Source organism: Ciona intestinalis, chromosome 3 (genome assembly GCF_000224145.3).
Source record: "Ciona intestinalis chromosome 3, KH, whole genome shotgun sequence".
Taxonomy (NCBI): Eukaryota; Metazoa; Chordata; class Ascidiacea; order Phlebobranchia; family Cionidae; genus Ciona; species Ciona intestinalis.
In genome coordinates, this window is record NC_020168.2 from 5884554 (window position 1) to 5902517 (window position 17964).

The 17964-nt window shown below is 36.4% G+C and overlaps 5 protein-coding genes across 5 annotated transcripts; 3 read left to right on the forward strand and 2 right to left on the reverse strand.

Annotated features, from left to right (window-relative positions):
- Positions 1 to 449: 449 nt before the first annotated feature.
- On the reverse strand, positions 450 to 2385 carry LOC101242545 (monocarboxylate transporter 4-like). Its single transcript, XM_018817894.2, has 3 exons — positions 2029 to 2385; positions 1791 to 1934; positions 450 to 1462 (listed from the first exon to the last, which is right to left on the reverse strand). Exons 1-3 carry the CDS (start codon positions 2222 to 2224, stop codon positions 558 to 560), a joined length of 1245 nt encoding a protein of 414 aa, XP_018673439.2. The 5' UTR covers positions 2225 to 2385; the 3' UTR covers positions 450 to 557.
- Positions 2386 to 3154: 769 nt separating this feature from the next.
- On the forward strand, positions 3155 to 5983 carry LOC104265571 (nuclear protein MDM1-like). The gene has a single exon (XM_009859895.2). It carries the CDS (start codon positions 3324 to 3326, stop codon positions 5295 to 5297), a length of 1974 nt encoding a protein of 657 aa, XP_009858197.1. The 5' UTR covers positions 3155 to 3323; the 3' UTR covers positions 5298 to 5983.
- Positions 5984 to 5986: 3 nt separating this feature from the next.
- Positions 5987 to 6683, forward strand: LOC100179955 (transcription initiation factor TFIID subunit 13-like). Its single transcript, XM_002127228.5, has one exon. It carries the CDS (start codon positions 6034 to 6036, stop codon positions 6391 to 6393), a length of 360 nt encoding a protein of 119 aa, XP_002127264.1. The 5' UTR covers positions 5987 to 6033; the 3' UTR covers positions 6394 to 6683.
- Positions 6684 to 6686: 3 nt separating this feature from the next.
- LOC100177605 (dynein assembly factor 5, axonemal) lies at positions 6687 to 14607 on the forward strand. The gene is made up of 14 exons (XM_002127185.2): positions 6687 to 7349; positions 7607 to 7720; positions 7975 to 8099; positions 8336 to 8454; positions 8796 to 9028; positions 9796 to 9903; positions 10237 to 10344; positions 11849 to 11992; positions 12237 to 12402; positions 12702 to 12849; positions 13082 to 13333; positions 13568 to 13706; positions 13865 to 13982; positions 14293 to 14607. Exons 1-14 carry the CDS (start codon positions 6732 to 6734, stop codon positions 14412 to 14414), a joined length of 2514 nt encoding a protein of 837 aa, XP_002127221.1. The 5' UTR covers positions 6687 to 6731; the 3' UTR covers positions 14415 to 14607.
- A 166-nt stretch (positions 14608 to 14773) lies between these two features.
- On the reverse strand, positions 14774 to 17964 carry LOC100183056 (hepatic lectin-like). Its single transcript, XM_002122866.5, has 6 exons — positions 16363 to 17964; positions 15990 to 16061; positions 15877 to 15921; positions 15738 to 15809; positions 15300 to 15441; positions 14774 to 15162 (listed from the first exon to the last, which is right to left on the reverse strand). The coding sequence occupies exons 1-6, from the start codon at positions 16595 to 16597 to the stop codon at positions 14889 to 14891; spliced, it is 840 nt and encodes a 279-aa protein (XP_002122902.3). The 5' UTR covers positions 16598 to 17964; the 3' UTR covers positions 14774 to 14888.

The following is a 17964-nucleotide window of genomic DNA, read 5'->3' on the forward strand; positions in this document are numbered from 1 at the left end:
AAAAGGGGGCGGTGTAAATTAAACGGAAGACTTTTATAACATACAGAACACATATAACTGAACACAGGAAAAAGTGCATTGCTCATACCAACAAGTCGGCTGCCCAGGTGACTGAAGGGTAGTATATATATATTGAGTGGACTTTCGTTTACGTATATTGACATGTAGTTACACAGAGCACCTCGAAAAGTAATTACGTGACTGCATATTCTTGTAAACAATTATAATTGCATTACACGCGTAACTCTTTGTGCCCCTACATTAATTTAAATCATAATATAGTAGGGTGGGGGAAGATGGGACACCTTTAGCAGGTAATATCCAAATATCATGATCGTGTTTTAAACAATAGTAACGGTCTATGGGAGTTGTAAGGATACGGTTTTATAATTCTTTGAATTTTCTTCGTTTACTACCAAACGGGACGGGAAAATAGAATAAAAAAGGTATCCTATCTTCCCCCACCCTACTATATAGAGATTGTGTATAGAAAACTTATATGCATTTTTGCTTGTTGATTGCAATTTATAATTAAAATATAAAATAGAAAAGTTTAGTTATGTCGTTACAATATCACTGGTAGCATCGTCCGTTATACCACAGCACCTGAATACAAAATAAAACATACTGCTTGACAATAAGGCCAGAGCGGTACTGACGTAAAAGGGGTAAACGTAACTTCCGGTGGCGTCCACTACCATTCCCACGAGGGGTGGCGTGGCAAATGAAAACACACCGACGAACATTGAACGAAGTCCTAATGAAGTTGCAAGATTTTCACTGCCGAATAATTCCGCAAGCAGTGTAATAGGCAGTGCACCAGTCGCCCCTGCACATATGGAAAAGGCTATTGTTGCAGCGATCATTGCAGCGTAGTTTGTCGCAAACGGGAAAATCAATGTGACAGCTGACTGTAGAATGAGGCTCCATATTATAACGTAGAAACGGTTTATTTGAAAGTTTCCAATATGGGATAAACTTGTCAAATAACCTGTCATCGGTCGAAGGCAAATGTCTATCGCCGACATTATCGACGAAAGACTTGCTGCTTCATAATTCCCTATTCCAATTGATTGAGCAAAACGTATCAAGTAAGAACACAAGGTGACGGTGGACGCAACATGTAGTCCCGAGGCGAGGCAGAAAAAAGTAAACCCTGAGTTTTTTAGGATGTTAAAGTCAAACACTTTCTTTTTAGCTGCCGACATGGAAACGTTTGTTTTCTCTCCCATAATCATCAGCGCTAATATTGCTGGAAGAGAATTGAGAAGAACGCCGCCCATGAGCAACATAGAGCCAGCCAACCCGTATTCATCAAGCCACAATTGCACAGTTAAGCTTAACGGTATACCAGATACAGCGCTTCCGATCGTAACGATGTTATTTACCAGAGGTCTTTTGTCGGTGAATATTTGACCAAGTAGCGCATAGACTGGCGTCATTGCTAAGCATGACCCGAGTCCTAAAAATTGCATTTAGCAAACACTTGTTAGCGGTTTTTAGTGCCTTTTAACTGTTGGCAGTTACACATTAACTGTACTGCATATGTATGAATGGATGTTTTAGATACCTTCGCGTGGTGGGGTAACCACAGTCGTTAGCCTATAACACGAATGTTTTGTTTCATGCACCTCGTGCCCGCTAACGAGTTAGCATTTATGCACTTTTGTTCCTTATGCGTGATTGTTAGTTGTTTTTTTTATGTTTGGCTAAAAATTTGGACAACCCATTAATCGACGACTAGATTGAAACAAAAATTAAAAAAAAATATTCGAAGTAGTCCGACTCACCAAATAGAGCACCCATGGTTACAAATAGAACATCCATCGTTTGTGATAAGCAAGAAACTGCGACAGATACTGAAGCCAAAACACTGCCAAGTATTGAAGTATATTTGTATCCGATCAAATGACATGATATCGAAGCTAGTGGACCTAGAATGGTTGACACTTCGGTATAATAAAACACAAAACACATTTATATTGTTTATATTTGCCATATAGACAGCTGCATGCACACAGCACTTACCTGCAAAGAAATAAAATCCATACAAAAGCGAAGACACTAAAGAAGCTTGCTGGGCGTTTGCTTTGAAGTTCTGTTGGTACGGCAGGAAATACACCCCCGTTGATTTAGTTGGGCCCATCACCATCGCGTTTACCCAAAATGCACATGCGACGATTAAAATCGCATTTAACTTGCTGAGTCCCTTTTCCTCTGCCATGCTGTAACTGCCAATGCTGTGGAGCAAATGTAAATGTATCTAGGTGTACGGGTTGTCGCGTACCGTTGCTGGTTTAAACAAACAAAACACGCTGGGCGAACAACTGCGAGAATCTTGCATACGCCGCAGTTTAGTTTATGTTTCGTCAACGCAACACCATATAAACATGATAAACATATTGTCGTAGATTGACGTGATGACAAGACAAAATCTTTATTTTCTACCCAATCGGGCACACTTTGTTCCTCTATCTATGTAGACTGTAACGAAATAAAAGAATTCAATAAGCAAACATAGTAAAAATTTTACGGTTATGTTTAACAGGAAATAGTTGCTTTTTTTTAAAAAAGGCGTGTACTGCAAGTACTTTACCCCAACAACCAGTACAAATTGATTGATTTATGCACTTTTTGTTGGGTATTTCTGGTAGCATAAATTTAATTCTGGACGGGTTTTATATTATTTAGTGTCAACCGCTAGATTTAAATAAAAGCTCTGATCTCCAATTTCAAGCTTGTTGTCCACGTCCATAGAAATCATAAAGTTTTGCAATTTTCTGTTGTTCGTTTTCGTTTCGAGTACAGGATTTGTAAATTAGTGAAGATTACATGTTATATTTTTGTAAAAAATTATTTTTGTAAAAAAATAAGAAAGGCAGTTTAAATGTTTTGCTATTCACTGATTTCAATAAAAATTGCAGCGATCACGGGCGTTTAGTGGCAGCATCATTATTTTTGTCAGTCACTTCAGTGTTATATGATGTGATGATTGTGATCGTGCAGTTTAATCATACAGTTATACTAAGGTTTTACATTAAAAACAACATACGGCTCTCGCAATACTAAATCACTGTGAGATTATCGTTTCCAATCTATATTTTGTAAGTCGTATCACATTGCCGAAGAGACATGTCCTTTGATTTTCAGGTACAGAAGTATTTCGAGCGTGTGGTTTAGGATGCTGTTTTATAGTTATCCTGCATTTTCAACAAAGTAATTTAGCTCCAAAATTGCATACTACTCCAATAGTCTATAATACAAGAACGTCTTGAAAGTATTTTCATTTTTTTCTATTGTTGGTTGTGGTTTTGATTTAAAAAATGCCAGTAAAGTTTCGTGGAGCAAGTGAATACACTTCTACATACAAGTGGTCGCCATCATACAGGTCCGCTGAGTTTCAACCCACAGAGCAGCAGTTGGCAGTAGAAGCTGGGTTAAGGTCGGATGAGATGGGCCTTCTGATGGAACCCACGTTTACCAGGAAAAGAAGAGTGATGCATCGTGAACCGGAGGCTCAGAACTGCCTACAGTGGTGGGAGGAGGAGCAGGACTTGGATGCGGGAGAGAAGAAAGATTTTTCTGAAGAGGTTGCTGGAAAAACCTATGTGAAAAAGAAGACCAGCGTTGTGCCACAAGGTAAGGAAAAGATAATGAATGGAGTTGGGAATAAAACTTATGCAAAAAAGACAAAAGATAGTTCTCCTGGAAGAGATGAAATTAAACGCTCGCTTGTAGAAAGAGTTGATGCGAAACTTGATGCAACAAAAAGAATAAAAAAAGTTGCCAAGCAAGATAAGCAAGTCAGTGAGAATAATCAAACTAACAAAAAAACAATAAGGGAATTTTCTAAACCTCAACCTCGACCAGAAGTACAACATTCCCTAACAAGGAAGCATTCCCCTAAGCGAAAAAGTATCCAAGAACAATCAGGACCAGTTTCTCCAACTAAAAGCATTAAAAGTCCCAAGTCTTCACCAAAAAAAGAAACCAAATCCAAGAACATACCCCTGCGATACAGGTCTCTGAATTCTCGTCTGATGTCTGCCCACCAAACCGAGTACCAGCAGATGTTCCGACAACCAGCTCGGTTTGTTCCTTCATCACCGCTCATCTCAGCGCTTGATGTTGTACATCAGTCCTCCGCAGCTATTCCTCCTCACGTGATTAACAAGAGTCCGAAGATGCGGCTCACAACGGAGTATTCTTCCAAGTACCAGAATCGCTCCCCGCTCAGCAAGTCCATGACTCTTCCAACATCACCTGCATCTCCATCTTTAAAGATGAAGGTGAAGAATCTTCCCTTTTCTCCAGTGCAACATCACAGGTCTCCCAAGAAAGTGATCTCAGAGTACTCGACCCAATTTCCTGATCGCGAATTCCCGCTTGAACCTCTGAGTAATATTCACCAAGAAGCAAACCAGAACAAGCAAAATCGGGACGCAAACAGTTTTGACCCTGACCATGCTACTCAGCTGCATTCGCCCAAGAACAAGTTCTGGGAAATCATGTCAGCTACTGAAAGCAACGTTGACACTGTGTCAAATTCAACAAGCTCTGTCAAAAAAGTTGTTGAGTCCCTAAAATCGAAAGACGTGGATTCGTGCAGCGTGGAAAGCATAAAGGGGTCAGACGATGATGACTGTGATGTCATAAGAGATGAGAATTCTGTATCTTGCTCATCGAGACAAAGTTTAAAAGGGGAATTACCTGTTGCTCGAAAGTTAGCATGGGGTGAAAGTGACTCTCAGAGCAACGATGTAGACGCTGTGGCCCATGATGAAGAAGATTCCGATGTTGCTTCCACTGTCACACTTACAGAATCAAACACCAACGAAGGACGGTTGCCGACACCCCAATTGAAGAAATTAGGTGGAGCGTTAAGGACCCACCATGACATCACAACTCCAAGCAGAGGGGGGGCTCTTCTGAGCTCACCACCAAGGCCTCGAAGGATGATTAGCAGCTCGTCTTCCCCTACATTACTCAGCAAAGCTTCATCAGTATGCTCCGTAAACAACAAAACATTCCTGGAAGACTCAAAGAGCAAAAGAAGTCCCTCACCAGGATGTAGAATGGTGAGGACAGATCAAGGACTTCCTCGTCGGTTGCAAGCATCGCTTCGTGCTCCGATAAAGGGAGCACTTAAAAGTCAGGAGTTTCAGCATTGTGGGAAGAACAGTCGTCCCATGACAGCAGTTGACCGCTTATCAATGGTGTCAAACCGATCTAACGCTTCCGCTGCAAAGTTGCTTGAGCGTTCGATGCAACGACAAGATTTTTGGGCCAACAAATAAATTTTCCTGAGTCTGGCTGTTGTTTCGGTAGCTGGATTTTGCTACTGTCTATTCTTGGATTGAGTGAATTTATTTATAGTATCAAGTTAAGTTTATATGTAACTGTGTATTAAGTTTTTTAAAATTATGTAGCTTTAAATTTGGGATGAATTTAAATCTAGTAGGTTTTAATGTAGTGTTTTTCAATGTTCCTGATGTATAATTTTTAGAGTTTATGTAGTCCTATTTTATTAGGTTGACCATTACAAATAGTGTTAGTATTGTGTATGCTTGCTTTATGTTTCTTTCAAAATAGTGATTGTGTAAATTACTTTGTCCATTCATTGTGGTTGTCTGACTCTGAGTTAAATTTTATTTTTCTACCCATTAGAAATTAATTTTGAACTGTGATGGTTTTACACACCGTACTGTAAATATATATTAGCTACATTTTAAACAGCTATTTGTCAAAAACTTTATTTATTTTGGTTCATCGTGACCAATTTTTTTACAATTTTATATGAAAATTTCATTTTATTGGTTTTTATAGCGCCCGTTTTTGTACCATCAAAATTGATCGTATTACTCAATTTCATTTCACTGTATAAACTTCAACAAAGGCATTAGTCTGTAATCTGTGTTGACCATATACTTCAACTAAGTGTATTTAGTGTAGTAAGCATGTTTTAATCATGTTTCATTTTAGATCTCACCAAATAATATATAAACTTTTTAATATTCTGCGGATAAATTGAAAATGGCTGAAGATTCTGGAGCAGCCTCTGGAGAAGGTACCCCGTCTCGATCAGGAACATCCGGAGACGAGAAAAGGAAGAGAATCTTCTTTAAAGAGATCCGGTGTATGATGTATGGGTTCGGTGATGATCAAAACCCCTACACCGAATCTGTGGAGCTTCTTGAAGAACTTGTGATCGAATTTATCAGCGATCTTACTCACAAAGCTTCCCAGGTTGGGAGACCTGGCAGAGTTCAAGTTGAGGACATTGTTTATCTTATTCAGAAGGATCCGCAGAAGTACTCACGTGTCAAAGACTTGTTGACAATGAATGAAGAGCTAAAGAAAGCAAGACGTGCTTTTGACGAAGCAAAATTTTAATCATAAATTATTAATGTTATTTTAGTGAATGCTTTGCAGGTGGCTTGTGTTTGTACGGATTGTATATTTACCTGCACCAAGTTGCGTATATACAAATTGTTTTAAGTCAGTTAGGTTTCATTTGATCATTAAAGAGATAAATGAACCCCCCAACAATTTTTCATCTTAGCATATTGTGTTACTAATGTTTATTAATTGGTCCTGCTGCATTTCCTAATACTTTATTCTTGACTAGTATATCCAAGTATGTTTTATGCACTGCCCTAATTTTTCTTTATTGAATTTTTAAGGTTTGTAGCAAGTTCCCAAGCAGCTTTACTGCTATACAAATATCAAACATGTCAGGTGACTCTGCAGAACAAAATGGGTTCGAAACCAAGGATTCAGTCTGCAAACTTCTTCAAAGGCACGTCAACTGCCTGTCTGATGAGAGCAAGATAACAAGGAAGAGAGGACTTATCGATCTGAGGAAGGAAACGATAGATCGTCACTTGGGAGGGATGCTGCTGCAGGAAATCTCGATCGAAGTCCTCAAACCGACGCTCAAATGTTTAGCTGACTCGTCTGAGAAAAATCGGGAGCTAGCAGCAAATTTAATCTCAAAATACATTTCTATTCTCCCGTCTCCCGAGGACACACTCGCTTACGTCATTCCTACTCTTGCTCAGCGCCTCGGCCAGCAAGAGATCACTGAACCTTCGGAAGAGCTTCGTCTTCTTGTCCTCCAAGAAATCCTCTTCCCGTGTGTTGAGCTCAGTGGGAAGAAAATTGCGGGATACCTGGATGAGATGATTCAGATCCTCCAGCAACTGATTGTTGATCCTTATGCGGAAGTGCGGAAGACCTCATGTAAGTTGGCAGGATGTCTTGCAAGATCCATCCCGGAGTATTTTCACATGCAATCTGAATCCTTGATCAAACCACTCATGCTGTCAATCACGCATCAACATTCAAAGGTGATTTGTAATGTATGGTATGAAAATACAATAAATTTAGCTTCAAGCATCAGTTCAAAAATGCTTTAGGATACAGCTTGAGTGAAAGCAAAAGGTGCATTCATATTCATATATCATATTGAAACTTATTCATCTTATGTAACTTATCACACAAAAACAATACCTATATTAAATTGTAAGTGCACTCAAGACAATCAGAATGCATTTGGTTGGAGCTCTTTGTAAAATTTCTGCTCATGCAAAAATTCTCTGCTCAGGTTCGAATTGCAGTAATCGAAGCAACTGCGGATGTCATTCAGTTCGGCAACGGTAAAAATGTTGATGATGTCATCTCTCATCTGGCACAAAGATTTTTTGACCAATCAGCACAGGTATTGTATACATTAAAAAACACTTTATTACAAAAAAAAAACATAAAATAATAATTTTTATAAAAATTTTGAAAATTTGCTATTGATAAAAGACTAGTGTATATATAAATAAGAAGAGGATTTTTTACGAAATAAATTTATAAAAATCAGTAATAAAAGTACTGTTTTCTGGTAAATATAAGAAATGTCCTTTAATGGGTAATAATAAGCAAAAGCTTTATTCAACTTTTTCCTACCGCCCATTTTTACACCAGGTGCGTATGACAGTAACTCGCATGATTGGGCGATGGTTGTTAGAACTTCCGGATCGTTATTCTTTCTTCTACAAGTTCATTCCTCTTATATTGACAAGTTTCAGTGACGAGATGCCTGACATAAGGTGGGGTACTGAGTGAAATAAAAAAGTTTGTATTTAAATAAATATTCGGATCATTTTGTGATGATCTTTGTCTTAAACACATTGTGCAACTAATATTTGGGTAGCTGTATTTTTATAATACAGTCTAAAAATGGGCCAATCCTGGCCTAAATCCTAGGATCCAATCATGGCCTGCCAAGTTGCCGGACCTTACTCACATAGAATAGAATAAAATGGAAAATGTTAAAATCATGCAGAATTGAAGCGAGAAGGTTATGGCATGAAGCTGGTATGTTGTATCAAGAGGAAAATGAAGGCGATTTGAAAGATAAACTTGATTTTGCGCAACCCGCACCTTCTCTCTATCCTAAAGGAGGTGCGTGTTTTACATTCTATTTCAATTATATACAATGCAGATGAAACATAACTATTACTTAATGGAACATATGTTTAGTTATCATTGAATAATAAACATGATAAGCAAGTGTTTATACTTAAGTATGATAACAAGTAATATATGAACTACCGTCATCACCCATTTACATTCTAAAAAAGTAAAATATATATATCTGAGGGTAAAACACTTTAGTATGATGAAAATTAAAAAGTAAAACTTAATTTTTATGCCTACATTTGGCGTCGCTTGGCCAAACTTCCACATACTTTCTTTTGTTGTACCATATAATACCATAATACCAATGTATATTAAATACACAGTTGACCGACCATGCTTGGGTTGCCGTGAGCTCGTACATCGTAACTTGAGCAAGCTTACCACGGCAATTATCCGCGATTTAAGCGACTGGGTTCAAGACACGAGAGTGAAAACCTCCCAACTACTTTATGAGCTTTTACTTCATGCAGAGGATTATATAACTCAACACATGCAACCATTAATGCAGGCTTTACTCAAAGCATGTGCTGATGATCAATCTGTAGTTGTACAAAGTGTAAGTTATCCATATCTTGTAACCTACATTATAAGTAAAGTATATAATTGATTAACTATACTGTAGTGGGCACTAGGGGTTTTCAAACTTTTTCATTTCATAACACGTTTAGAGCTAGATATGTTTGCACTACATTTTTAAACTGATATTTTAAAAGCTTGCACACAGCACAGGTTGTAATTTAATCACCATACCGCATTTTTAAAGTCCTGTTTTGCAGTTTTACACAATTCATGCCTAAACGTTACAAATTAATGTTAAAGTACAAAGTTTTATAAAATGCACTTGTTATTTCCTGGCACACAGTTTAAGAACCATGTTGTATCAGCTACCAAGGTCAGGTCTTATTTAAGATTAAGTTGGATTAAATCCTAATGCTTTCAACAGTTTAATTACACTCAACATAGCATTGTAGCATGAAGCGGTGATTTCAAATGTAAACATGGTACAATCAATAAATAATTGAAATTAAATATATTGATGTTTTCAATTACTGTATGTCTGTGTACCTGTGCTAAAACATCAAAGCCAAACAAATGCTTCAATAAATGTTAATTTAAAATTGTTTAAACAGAATTTTAGGTTTAACTCTTTATTTTTATTGAGTAAAAAATTAAATATATTTATATTAAGCATTTTTATAACATGCTGTTTTATAGTTAATATATTTTATGATCAGTTTAGTTCATTAAAATAAATGAATTTAACCTATTTATCCTTGTATGGGAATAACAACACAATAAACTACTACCATACAAATTTTTCAGGCTTTAAAATGCTGCAATTTGATTGGTGCGTTCGTAAATCCAGAAATCTTTTGCAAGTTCCTAATTCAAGCTGTTCGAATGCACCAAATTTCCCCACAACCTATAATGGTAAGTATGTAATTGTATATGTCCTGTTTGGGTTGCAACTTTTGCTATTTATAAAGGGTGTTTAGTTTTGTAAAGTCAGTGTGTACTGTTCCAATAATAATTCCAAAGGAGCAGCTGATTGAGGTGTTTAGAAACAAATTAAGAAGGTTCCTTTCCAAACCTGTATTGATGCTTATGAGAGTCACTTTTGTAAACATTCTTTGTATACTAAATGGAACAATAAAATGGAATGAAATTGAAAACATTTTGACCTATTATATTATATATACCTTTTTATTTAATTTTTTATTTCTTAAACTTAAACCACCTCAAAAGTGTAATGTTATAATACAGATAATAGCTGCTGTAATAGAAGGTTGTTCTGATGAAGTTTTGGGCGAAAAACTTCTGGAAATTTTGAGTTTGCTCGTTGACCCCGAAGTTTGTCAAGCATCGGAAAAGGTAAAGTTCATTTTTTGTTTTCAGAAAATATTGTTTTGGTTTTTGAAGCAGCTTATTTGTTGTGAATAATTAATATGATATTGCACACCATATGTGTATGGTGTGATAAATGGAACAGAGGTTTAATTAGTTTTTAAATTAATGCTGTGTAATTGTATTTTCTGCCCATTCTGTTCAACTGTTACATTATAACTCTCAAACCATATGTTGGCTATTACAGAATTTTGATGAAGTAATTGATTGAAACTAAATTGGATATGTCTGTTTAGGCCGTGCTTAGATTAATATGAATTCTAAACAATTTCTAACATGTGTTTGTGTAACATTGTAAAGTATTAAGTGTATGTGCATAAAACACTGAAATCAGAACAGGAGGATGAAAATACGATGTGGTGAGGGTCTAAAACCTTTAAAATGCTCAATCTAACTGACTGGTTTCAGAAAACTTATATTAACTCCTTAGGGACGAGTAGTGCAAATATGCATTTTGAAACAGGTGTTCACATAAAAGTTCATAATTTTGTTTATAGTAGGTAAAATTTCTTACAGTTGGTTTTATTTGAAAGAGGAAGGAATTATCCACCAATATAACGTTTGAAAAAGGCATCATAGCATTTAAAAGTTTTTACCAAACTTGATTTGAAAACCGTAATGTATTTTTTAAGAAGATGGTCTATATTCTGCCCAAAAATCAAGGTTTTAACGTCATTCTGTCCAATAAAAGCGATTTTATTTGATCTCTATGTTGCTCTAGGGCTTCCCCGTCTAAGTTACCGGTTAAAAATGTGGTTTTGCGTAAAAACGGCTATGTCAGCTGTTTTTGCAAGTTTTTTAGGTATTCTGAAGCAATTTTTACATAAATTATGTTTTTGTGTGTATAATCTAACTTCATTTTGCTTCTGCATGTTGTTTCTACCTTTACATTCATAATAAATCGGTTTTGGCAAGTTTTGTTACGATTTTAGCGAAAATGAACTTTCAAAAAATGACGTCATCAGGTTATAAGTGACGTAATTGACCCCTTTGACGTCACCAATTCAAACAATCATTTTAGTTAGGTAGTAAACAAACCAGGAATCAACTTTGCACTAGATTCCTTATGTATTTTTTACCTAAAAACCCAAATTACACATAAATACAAGATTTCTTATGACGTCATTCAAAATTTGATGACGCCATCAAAAAAATCAAAATACAATCTTGTAGGAATTTTTTCAAAGAACAAAAGTCTAATTGATCTTATTTCGCCAGCACAAACACCTGTGTCGCTAGAGAGCAATATGTGACAGTCGGTCAAAAATGAAAATTTGTTAAAATATATCTCGTCCCCAAAGGGTTAATAAAGCCTATAAGTACGTACTACCATACATGTTATAAGGCTTCCTATAGAACAGCTCAATTAAAGTCAAAAATAAAAAAATGTGTGGTTCTGCAAGGAGAAATTTAGATATATCATCACAATGTACCCCCAACACATATTTCCATCTAAAACAAACATTCCCAGAGTGAATATCATCTTGCTCTCATCTCCTGTGTTAATGGGATCACCAACGTTTGTCAAGATCGAGTTAGCGACATCAGTCTTCAACTATTCACCCTCGTTATTACAGTAATTGCTCTCAGCAATTCCGAAGATGTTTTAAAACAGGTTTCTTCCCTATTATGTTTGATTAACTGTTAATGTTTGAAATACAAAACTTATACCAACTTTTTTCTATTATACCAACTTTTTTCGATTTTTTGACATCTCTTGTTTTTTTAGAGTGTTTTTATTTGGAGTTAAGTGTTTTTTGTGTCAATATTTTTTTGTGTGTTTTTGACAGTGTTTTACTGTTCTTATTTTAATTAAAACTTTTGTACAAATTTTCACATTAACCTCCAAATCCCCTCAGTGTGATGAATCCTTGTTGAATATCTCGGAATCTCTTGGAATATCGGTACAAGATCTCTATGTTCGACACACAAGGGAAGTATTGGACTCCATGCGATCATCATACAAGGAATGGACGATGTATTCGGTTGAACAAAGAATATTTGATTCACTTATCTCAAGAGCAGGTCAGTTTTACTGTATAATGTTTAATAGGGGGTTGGTATATTAAATTTTAGGGTTGCTACCTTTGTGGGCGTATTATGTCTTTGGCCAAGACATTTAACAGCAGTTGCTTCAACCCAGTGGTCCCAATGGGTTGTCCAAATTATCAGTCATACAGATGAAAAAAGATTAAAAAATTGTGTAACACATATCATTGCATTATAATATTTTATTACTATTAATACTTTATGATAACGCATAAAATTGCATTGTAATAAACATTTCAATACAATATATATGATAACACAAGTATAAACCACAGGTCCAGTAGTTGGTGAGGTTCTTGAACAAGTCATGCCAATGTTGGAAGTTAATCTCAACCCACAGAAGGATCCAGAACTTCGACTTAAGTTTTTCACTTTACTTTCAAAGTTATTGATGGATACAAGGCAAACTTTGGATTCTAAAAAGTTAGTAGCTATCAATGGTACAATATTACTTTTATGACACTTTTCCTGCGTTTTTATGCTTTTTTAGGCTTTTTTTGTTTCATCAAATTTTGAACTTTTTTAATTATATTTATTCAATCTGTTCATACATTTCATGTGTAAATACATTAATAAACTCACAGTTTTTTCACCAAACCTTTATGTATCTTTTCTAACAAATTAGCAATTTATTTAATATTCATTGCAATTTCAGAGAATTTTCCTCTGACCATGCGGAGACCATAATAACCAAAATGATCGCTCCTAATCTTATTTGGAAAGCTGGTCGAACCTCTGCTGCTGTGAGGACAATCGCTGTTGCCACCTTGTGGGCTCTTCTGAGGAGTGGATTAGTCCTCCGGGATGTTGGATGCAAGTTGTTTGAAGCTCTTCTTCCACAGTTAAAGTCAGCTTTGGATGATGATGTAAAATCAACGAGACTCACAACAGCAAAAGTCCTAGCAAGGTGATTAATAGAAGTTTATTTTTCCTCTCACTAGTTGTTTGTGCTTACTTACCAGTTAAAATGTATGTAACTTTGTAAGTAACTATTTTCAGGAATGTTTTTGTAATGTATGACTGACAATTTAACTCCTAAAGAACCTCTTGGAACAAAAAATCACCTAAAAAGTGTATTCTTCAAAGTTTCAAACACTTGAAATTTTTGCTCTGCCTTTAACGTACCATATCTGTTTACTAGGTTTTTGCATATTTGCGGAGATTCTGCTGAAGTAGATAAAATACTCCACAATATTTACATGGAGTTACTCAAAAGATTAGATGATGCAAGTGATGAAATAAGGATAGCTGTCACCAAAACATGGAAGCAATATTTTAAGGTTAAACTTTGATTAAATGACTTTTATTTTTGTTCTCAGTTAAAATGTGTTTGTTTGTAAATTTGTGACTTTAAAATATATATGTGTGTTTTTATTAATCTGTAAAACTCTTATATTTAAATCTGTAACTGAAATCCTTCTTAATTCCTATACTGCAGTGCTTCAATGCTGCTACATACGACCAGAGTTTATACCGAGCTCACTTAGAAGCAATGTATGGAGGTCTGCTTGTTCATATGGATGATCCAGATACTAATATTCAGGTTTCTGTAAGAGGTGAGTGGTAATTTATTACAAATAGATGTTGTGTGCGTGTTGGGGCAACTGTAGAATTATAACATTGGGGTTAATATTTTAGGATTTATAACATAGGTGACAATTTGTTTGAAATATATTTGTTTTATATGTATGGCTTAAAAAAAGGGTCCACTGAGTTAAAGCAATTGCTGTTAAGTGTCTTGGCGCATACATCTACAAGGTAGCAGCATCGAGCCTCGAACACATACCCTCTAGTCTAAAAACCGTCACTTTACCTATGCCAAGGCACCGCACATATGTTACATATTAATGTTATCTTACCTTACAGACGTACTTAAAGAGGGAGGAGTTCTATCGCCTAAAACGTTGCTTCTTGAAATAACTAAGGTTCGAAACAAGCACAGGACGTCGGCGTATTGTGATCAACTCATTAAACATTTCGAAAATTAAAACGTAACCTGTTGTGCAGCAAAATGTATTTTGTAAGTTTTATTTACCATCGTTGCTAAAATTTGCAATTTGTAATTTAGAAAATTTCCTGTTTTGCTGTTATAATTTGAATATGTATCACTTTATGTGCGTTTTTTATACTGTGGCCTTGTATACTGTAGTGTGAAATTTACAACATGCTTTTTTAACTTTCTGTTATCTAATTCGACAGATTAGCTAGAGAAGTTACAAATAAGGAGCTATGTTTAAAAATCTATCCATAAACAATGACTTTTGTCGTAAATGCTTTACAATCGCCATTGCTGGTCTACTGTAAGCGTATATACTTCGGTGTTCCTAGCAGAAAATATTCCGACTGCTATTTCGGTATGCAATTTATTTTGCGAATACGCTATTGCAAGTACAATTATGCGGCGCGTGTATGCTAAATATGTTCTGAAAACCACTTCATTATCATTTCCGTATCAACCAATGTCACTGACGCGTAGTTGGTCTTTCGCACAAGACGTGTGCCGGGTTATAACACGGAGTATCATTCCATTGGTAAGGCTCACGTGCTGTGATAAACGCACAGTCTTCTCCTTGGTATTCGTTGTTTCTGCTGTCGTTTGGTTCAACATTCAACCAGTTGGTCCAGTAATGCTTGGCAAGTCTACCATCGTCCCACACCCAAACACCTTCGTTCTCACGGTCAGTTAACCCGATGTATGTATACAACGACGATTTTCGGAAGAGCTTTTTTAGGGCACTGTGAATATAAAACATAGGAGTTGTTACCTTTTTCGCGTTGCAGATACTGAGAACAAGAATTTTTTCTTACATACACATAAAAGTCTATGCAGTAAAGAAACGAGGCTATATACTCTTGTGAAGTTTAATACTTACTTAAAAGTTTGTTGCTGCCGGACTCCAACTGTTGCAATCTTTGCTCCCATATTCTCACAACTTGCTCGCGCGTCGTCATAACTTAAAGCTATGTAATCCCAACGTATCTTGTATTCGTAACCGTTTCCCCCGTCATACCAGCCTGCGAAAAATTGCTTACGTTGGTGCTCTTTTATAGATACTACCACCGTCCAAGAAATTAGTCACTCACAAAGTAAGTAGAACTCGTAGCGGGAACAAGGTGTAGACACCTTGCATGTCTTATTACTTGTACATCGTGTCTATCGTTATATCCCGCTACACGGGAATAATTAAAAGACGTAAAGATATTTCATCCATACATGTTGGTACAATCAAACATTAGGGTTTTTACTTAATAACTTCAATTGAGTAGATAAAAATACATTCCACCGAAAAATTCAATCCATATAAGGATACCTCTGTTGTAATCACCCAGCGTGGTACGAAGATGGTCCAGTGACAAAGTTCTTTCGATACGTTTTACACGAACTGCATAAAAAAAAGTATAGTTCCATTTATTACAAATTATTTTAAAAACAAAAGTAACCAGAATTACCTTCCACGATTCGTAGATGACTTTTCAGAACTGCTAGCATTGCGTCTGCGTAACAATCAAATATATGCGTTTGCTCACAAATTTCGTTAAAACGGATTTTAAAAACATCTTACCTTGCTGCCTACGCTTTCGTTTCTCATGTCTGATCGTTTCATTGAGCCTCTGGTGTAACCGAAGCACCACGTCTGTAAATTATTTTTTGTTAGTTTTTAATTTTAATGTTCCTTTAGGGTGGGGTAAGATGGGACATTTCATCCTTTTGTTCCCGCCCAGATTGGTAAAAAACGAAAAATGTTCAAAAAATTATAGAACCGTAGTCCGCGACTCCAAAACAGCCTCATTAACTGTTAGAAGAAGATCTGGGAATATAGATTATTTTATGTTGAACGCATCCCATCTTACCCCACAGTACGCATTTTTCGTTATTCATTAGTTTTTATCGTCATTTATTAACTTATATTCTACCAAACACGGGAAAAATCCTACTGTGTATTTGTTCCAGTTCCACGTTACTTTCGCTGGATCGCAGGGGTATGTTGACGTTACTTATGGAATCGTTGGATGAACAAACTGCAGAAACATGGCACGACCCTGCCTCTGCTATATTGTCCGTTGTTGCATGCTGTGAAAGAACTGCAGTTGCTGACAATACGAATATTACTGTGAGCTGTGCAACGAACAACATCCTTTCTGGTGAACCTGTGATCAAATAAAGTTTCATAAAAATAAACTTTAACCAGTTAAGTTTGAAAACGTTATCTTTCCTAAACTTTTGTTCGTGTCCTGCTAAACTATCCTGGGGGATAATAAAGAAATTCTCTTCTGGTTATTATACGCACAATCAAAAAATGCGTAGGCCAAAGAATGCTGCAGCCCACGCAAATATTTCTGCAAATGAACACCAACGTGAACTATCGAATCGCCAAAGGCATAAGGTCTAATACGAGCCATACTCCAGTGGTTGGGCGCTTGCATCGTCACCAACGGATACTGTATTCGATGCTTGATGCTGATACCACTTTGAATGTGCGTGTATTCAAGCAAGACACTTAACAGATATCGCTCTAATTCGTTACTTACTATATTGGGTTGCCCATAGATTGTCAACCAAACGTTTTTTACGAAACATATCGATATCTATTGGACACGCCTAATGGTTTTGCAAACTACTCAACCATGACTGGCGGTGCAAACAAACAGTTGGTTACAAATTACGAGAAGTTTTACTACAATAGAAAACATGTTTTATATTTGGTTTTAAAGAATAAAGAAGAGTTGAATGATTGTGAGTAACTTTGCAGACGAAATTTGATGCAGTGCAATTGTTTGTTGGAGTGTATGAGGTTTGTTATGGTCTTGCAGGGGACAGGCAATCCAGCGCTGTATATTTTTACTTTTTATGATATTTAGTTTATTAATGTAACCCATAAGCAGTTTGAATATTTGGCATTAGTGAAGAATCTTCTGATACGTTACAGATAAGGCTGGTGGGAAGTTTTAGAGGTTGGTAGTTAGTGATTGGCAGTATGGCAGATCCAGACTGCAGAGTATGGCAGGTGCATGCGCGATTTTTTTACAGACTTTTGATGATGCACGCCACAATGTGTCCCACGCACGCCAATTAATTAAACAAAGAAAAAAATACGTATTAAATTAAGTGAGATTTCCTAACGTGGCTTGAAAATGTACATGCTTCGCACTCAGATTTTTAATGATAGCACGCGCGCACGCGAAAAATAACCGTCTTGCACGCGCGAGATCTCGTCAGGACCTGCCATACTCTGCAGACTGGTGGCAGATAACGTCTGGTGGAGGACTCATCACTAGCACCGATTGCTCCAGTGGTCTCCAATGGCTTATATAAATTGTCAGCCGTAAATAAATTAAAAACTAATCACCCATAAATTTACATATACATCGTATGTCGTAACATATGTATAAAACCCACATTTGTTTTAACGGCCAAGGTTGGCCCGCCATGAGTGGATAAATCAGGTAAACCCATCATTCACATTTAGCTCTTTTATATTGCTCTACCCGTATTGGTACAAATTAAGCATTAACAAATATAACAACTATACAGTCAAA

Coding starts and splice junctions, on each gene's coding strand:
- LOC101242545 (XM_018817894.2), bottom strand. CDS start 2,224: ATGGCAGAGGAAAAGGGACTCAGCAAGTTAAATGCGATTTTAATCGTC. Junction 1,935..2,028: donor TGGATTTTATTTCTTTGCAG/GTAAGTGCTGTG, acceptor CAACCATTCTAG/GTCCACTAGCTTCGATATCA. Junction 1,463..1,790: donor AACCATGGGTGCTCTATTTG/GTGAGTCGGACT, acceptor TGCAATTTTTAG/GACTCGGGTCATGCTTAGCA.
- LOC104265571 (XM_009859895.2), top strand. CDS start 3,324: ATGCCAGTAAAGTTTCGTGGAGCAAGTGAATACACTTCTACATACAAG.
- LOC100179955 (XM_002127228.5), top strand. CDS start 6,034: ATGGCTGAAGATTCTGGAGCAGCCTCTGGAGAAGGTACCCCGTCTCGA.
- LOC100177605 (XM_002127185.2), top strand. CDS start 6,732: ATGTCAGGTGACTCTGCAGAACAAAATGGGTTCGAAACCAAGGATTCA. Junction 11,993..12,236: donor CCGAAGATGTTTTAAAACAG/GTTTCTTCCCTA, acceptor AAATCCCCTCAG/TGTGATGAATCCTTGTTGAA. Junction 12,403..12,701: donor TTCACTTATCTCAAGAGCAG/GTCAGTTTTACT, acceptor TATAAACCACAG/GTCCAGTAGTTGGTGAGGTT.
- LOC100183056 (XM_002122866.5), bottom strand. CDS start 16,597: ATGAAACTTTATTTGATCACAGGTTCACCAGAAAGGATGTTGTTCGTT. Junction 15,922..15,989: donor ACGAAAGCGTAGGCAGCAAG/GTAAGATGTTTT, acceptor ATTGTTACGCAG/ACGCAATGCTAGCAGTTCTG. Junction 15,163..15,299: donor CGGCAGCAACAAACTTTTAA/GTAAGTATTAAA, acceptor TTATATTCACAG/TGCCCTAAAAAAGCTCTTCC.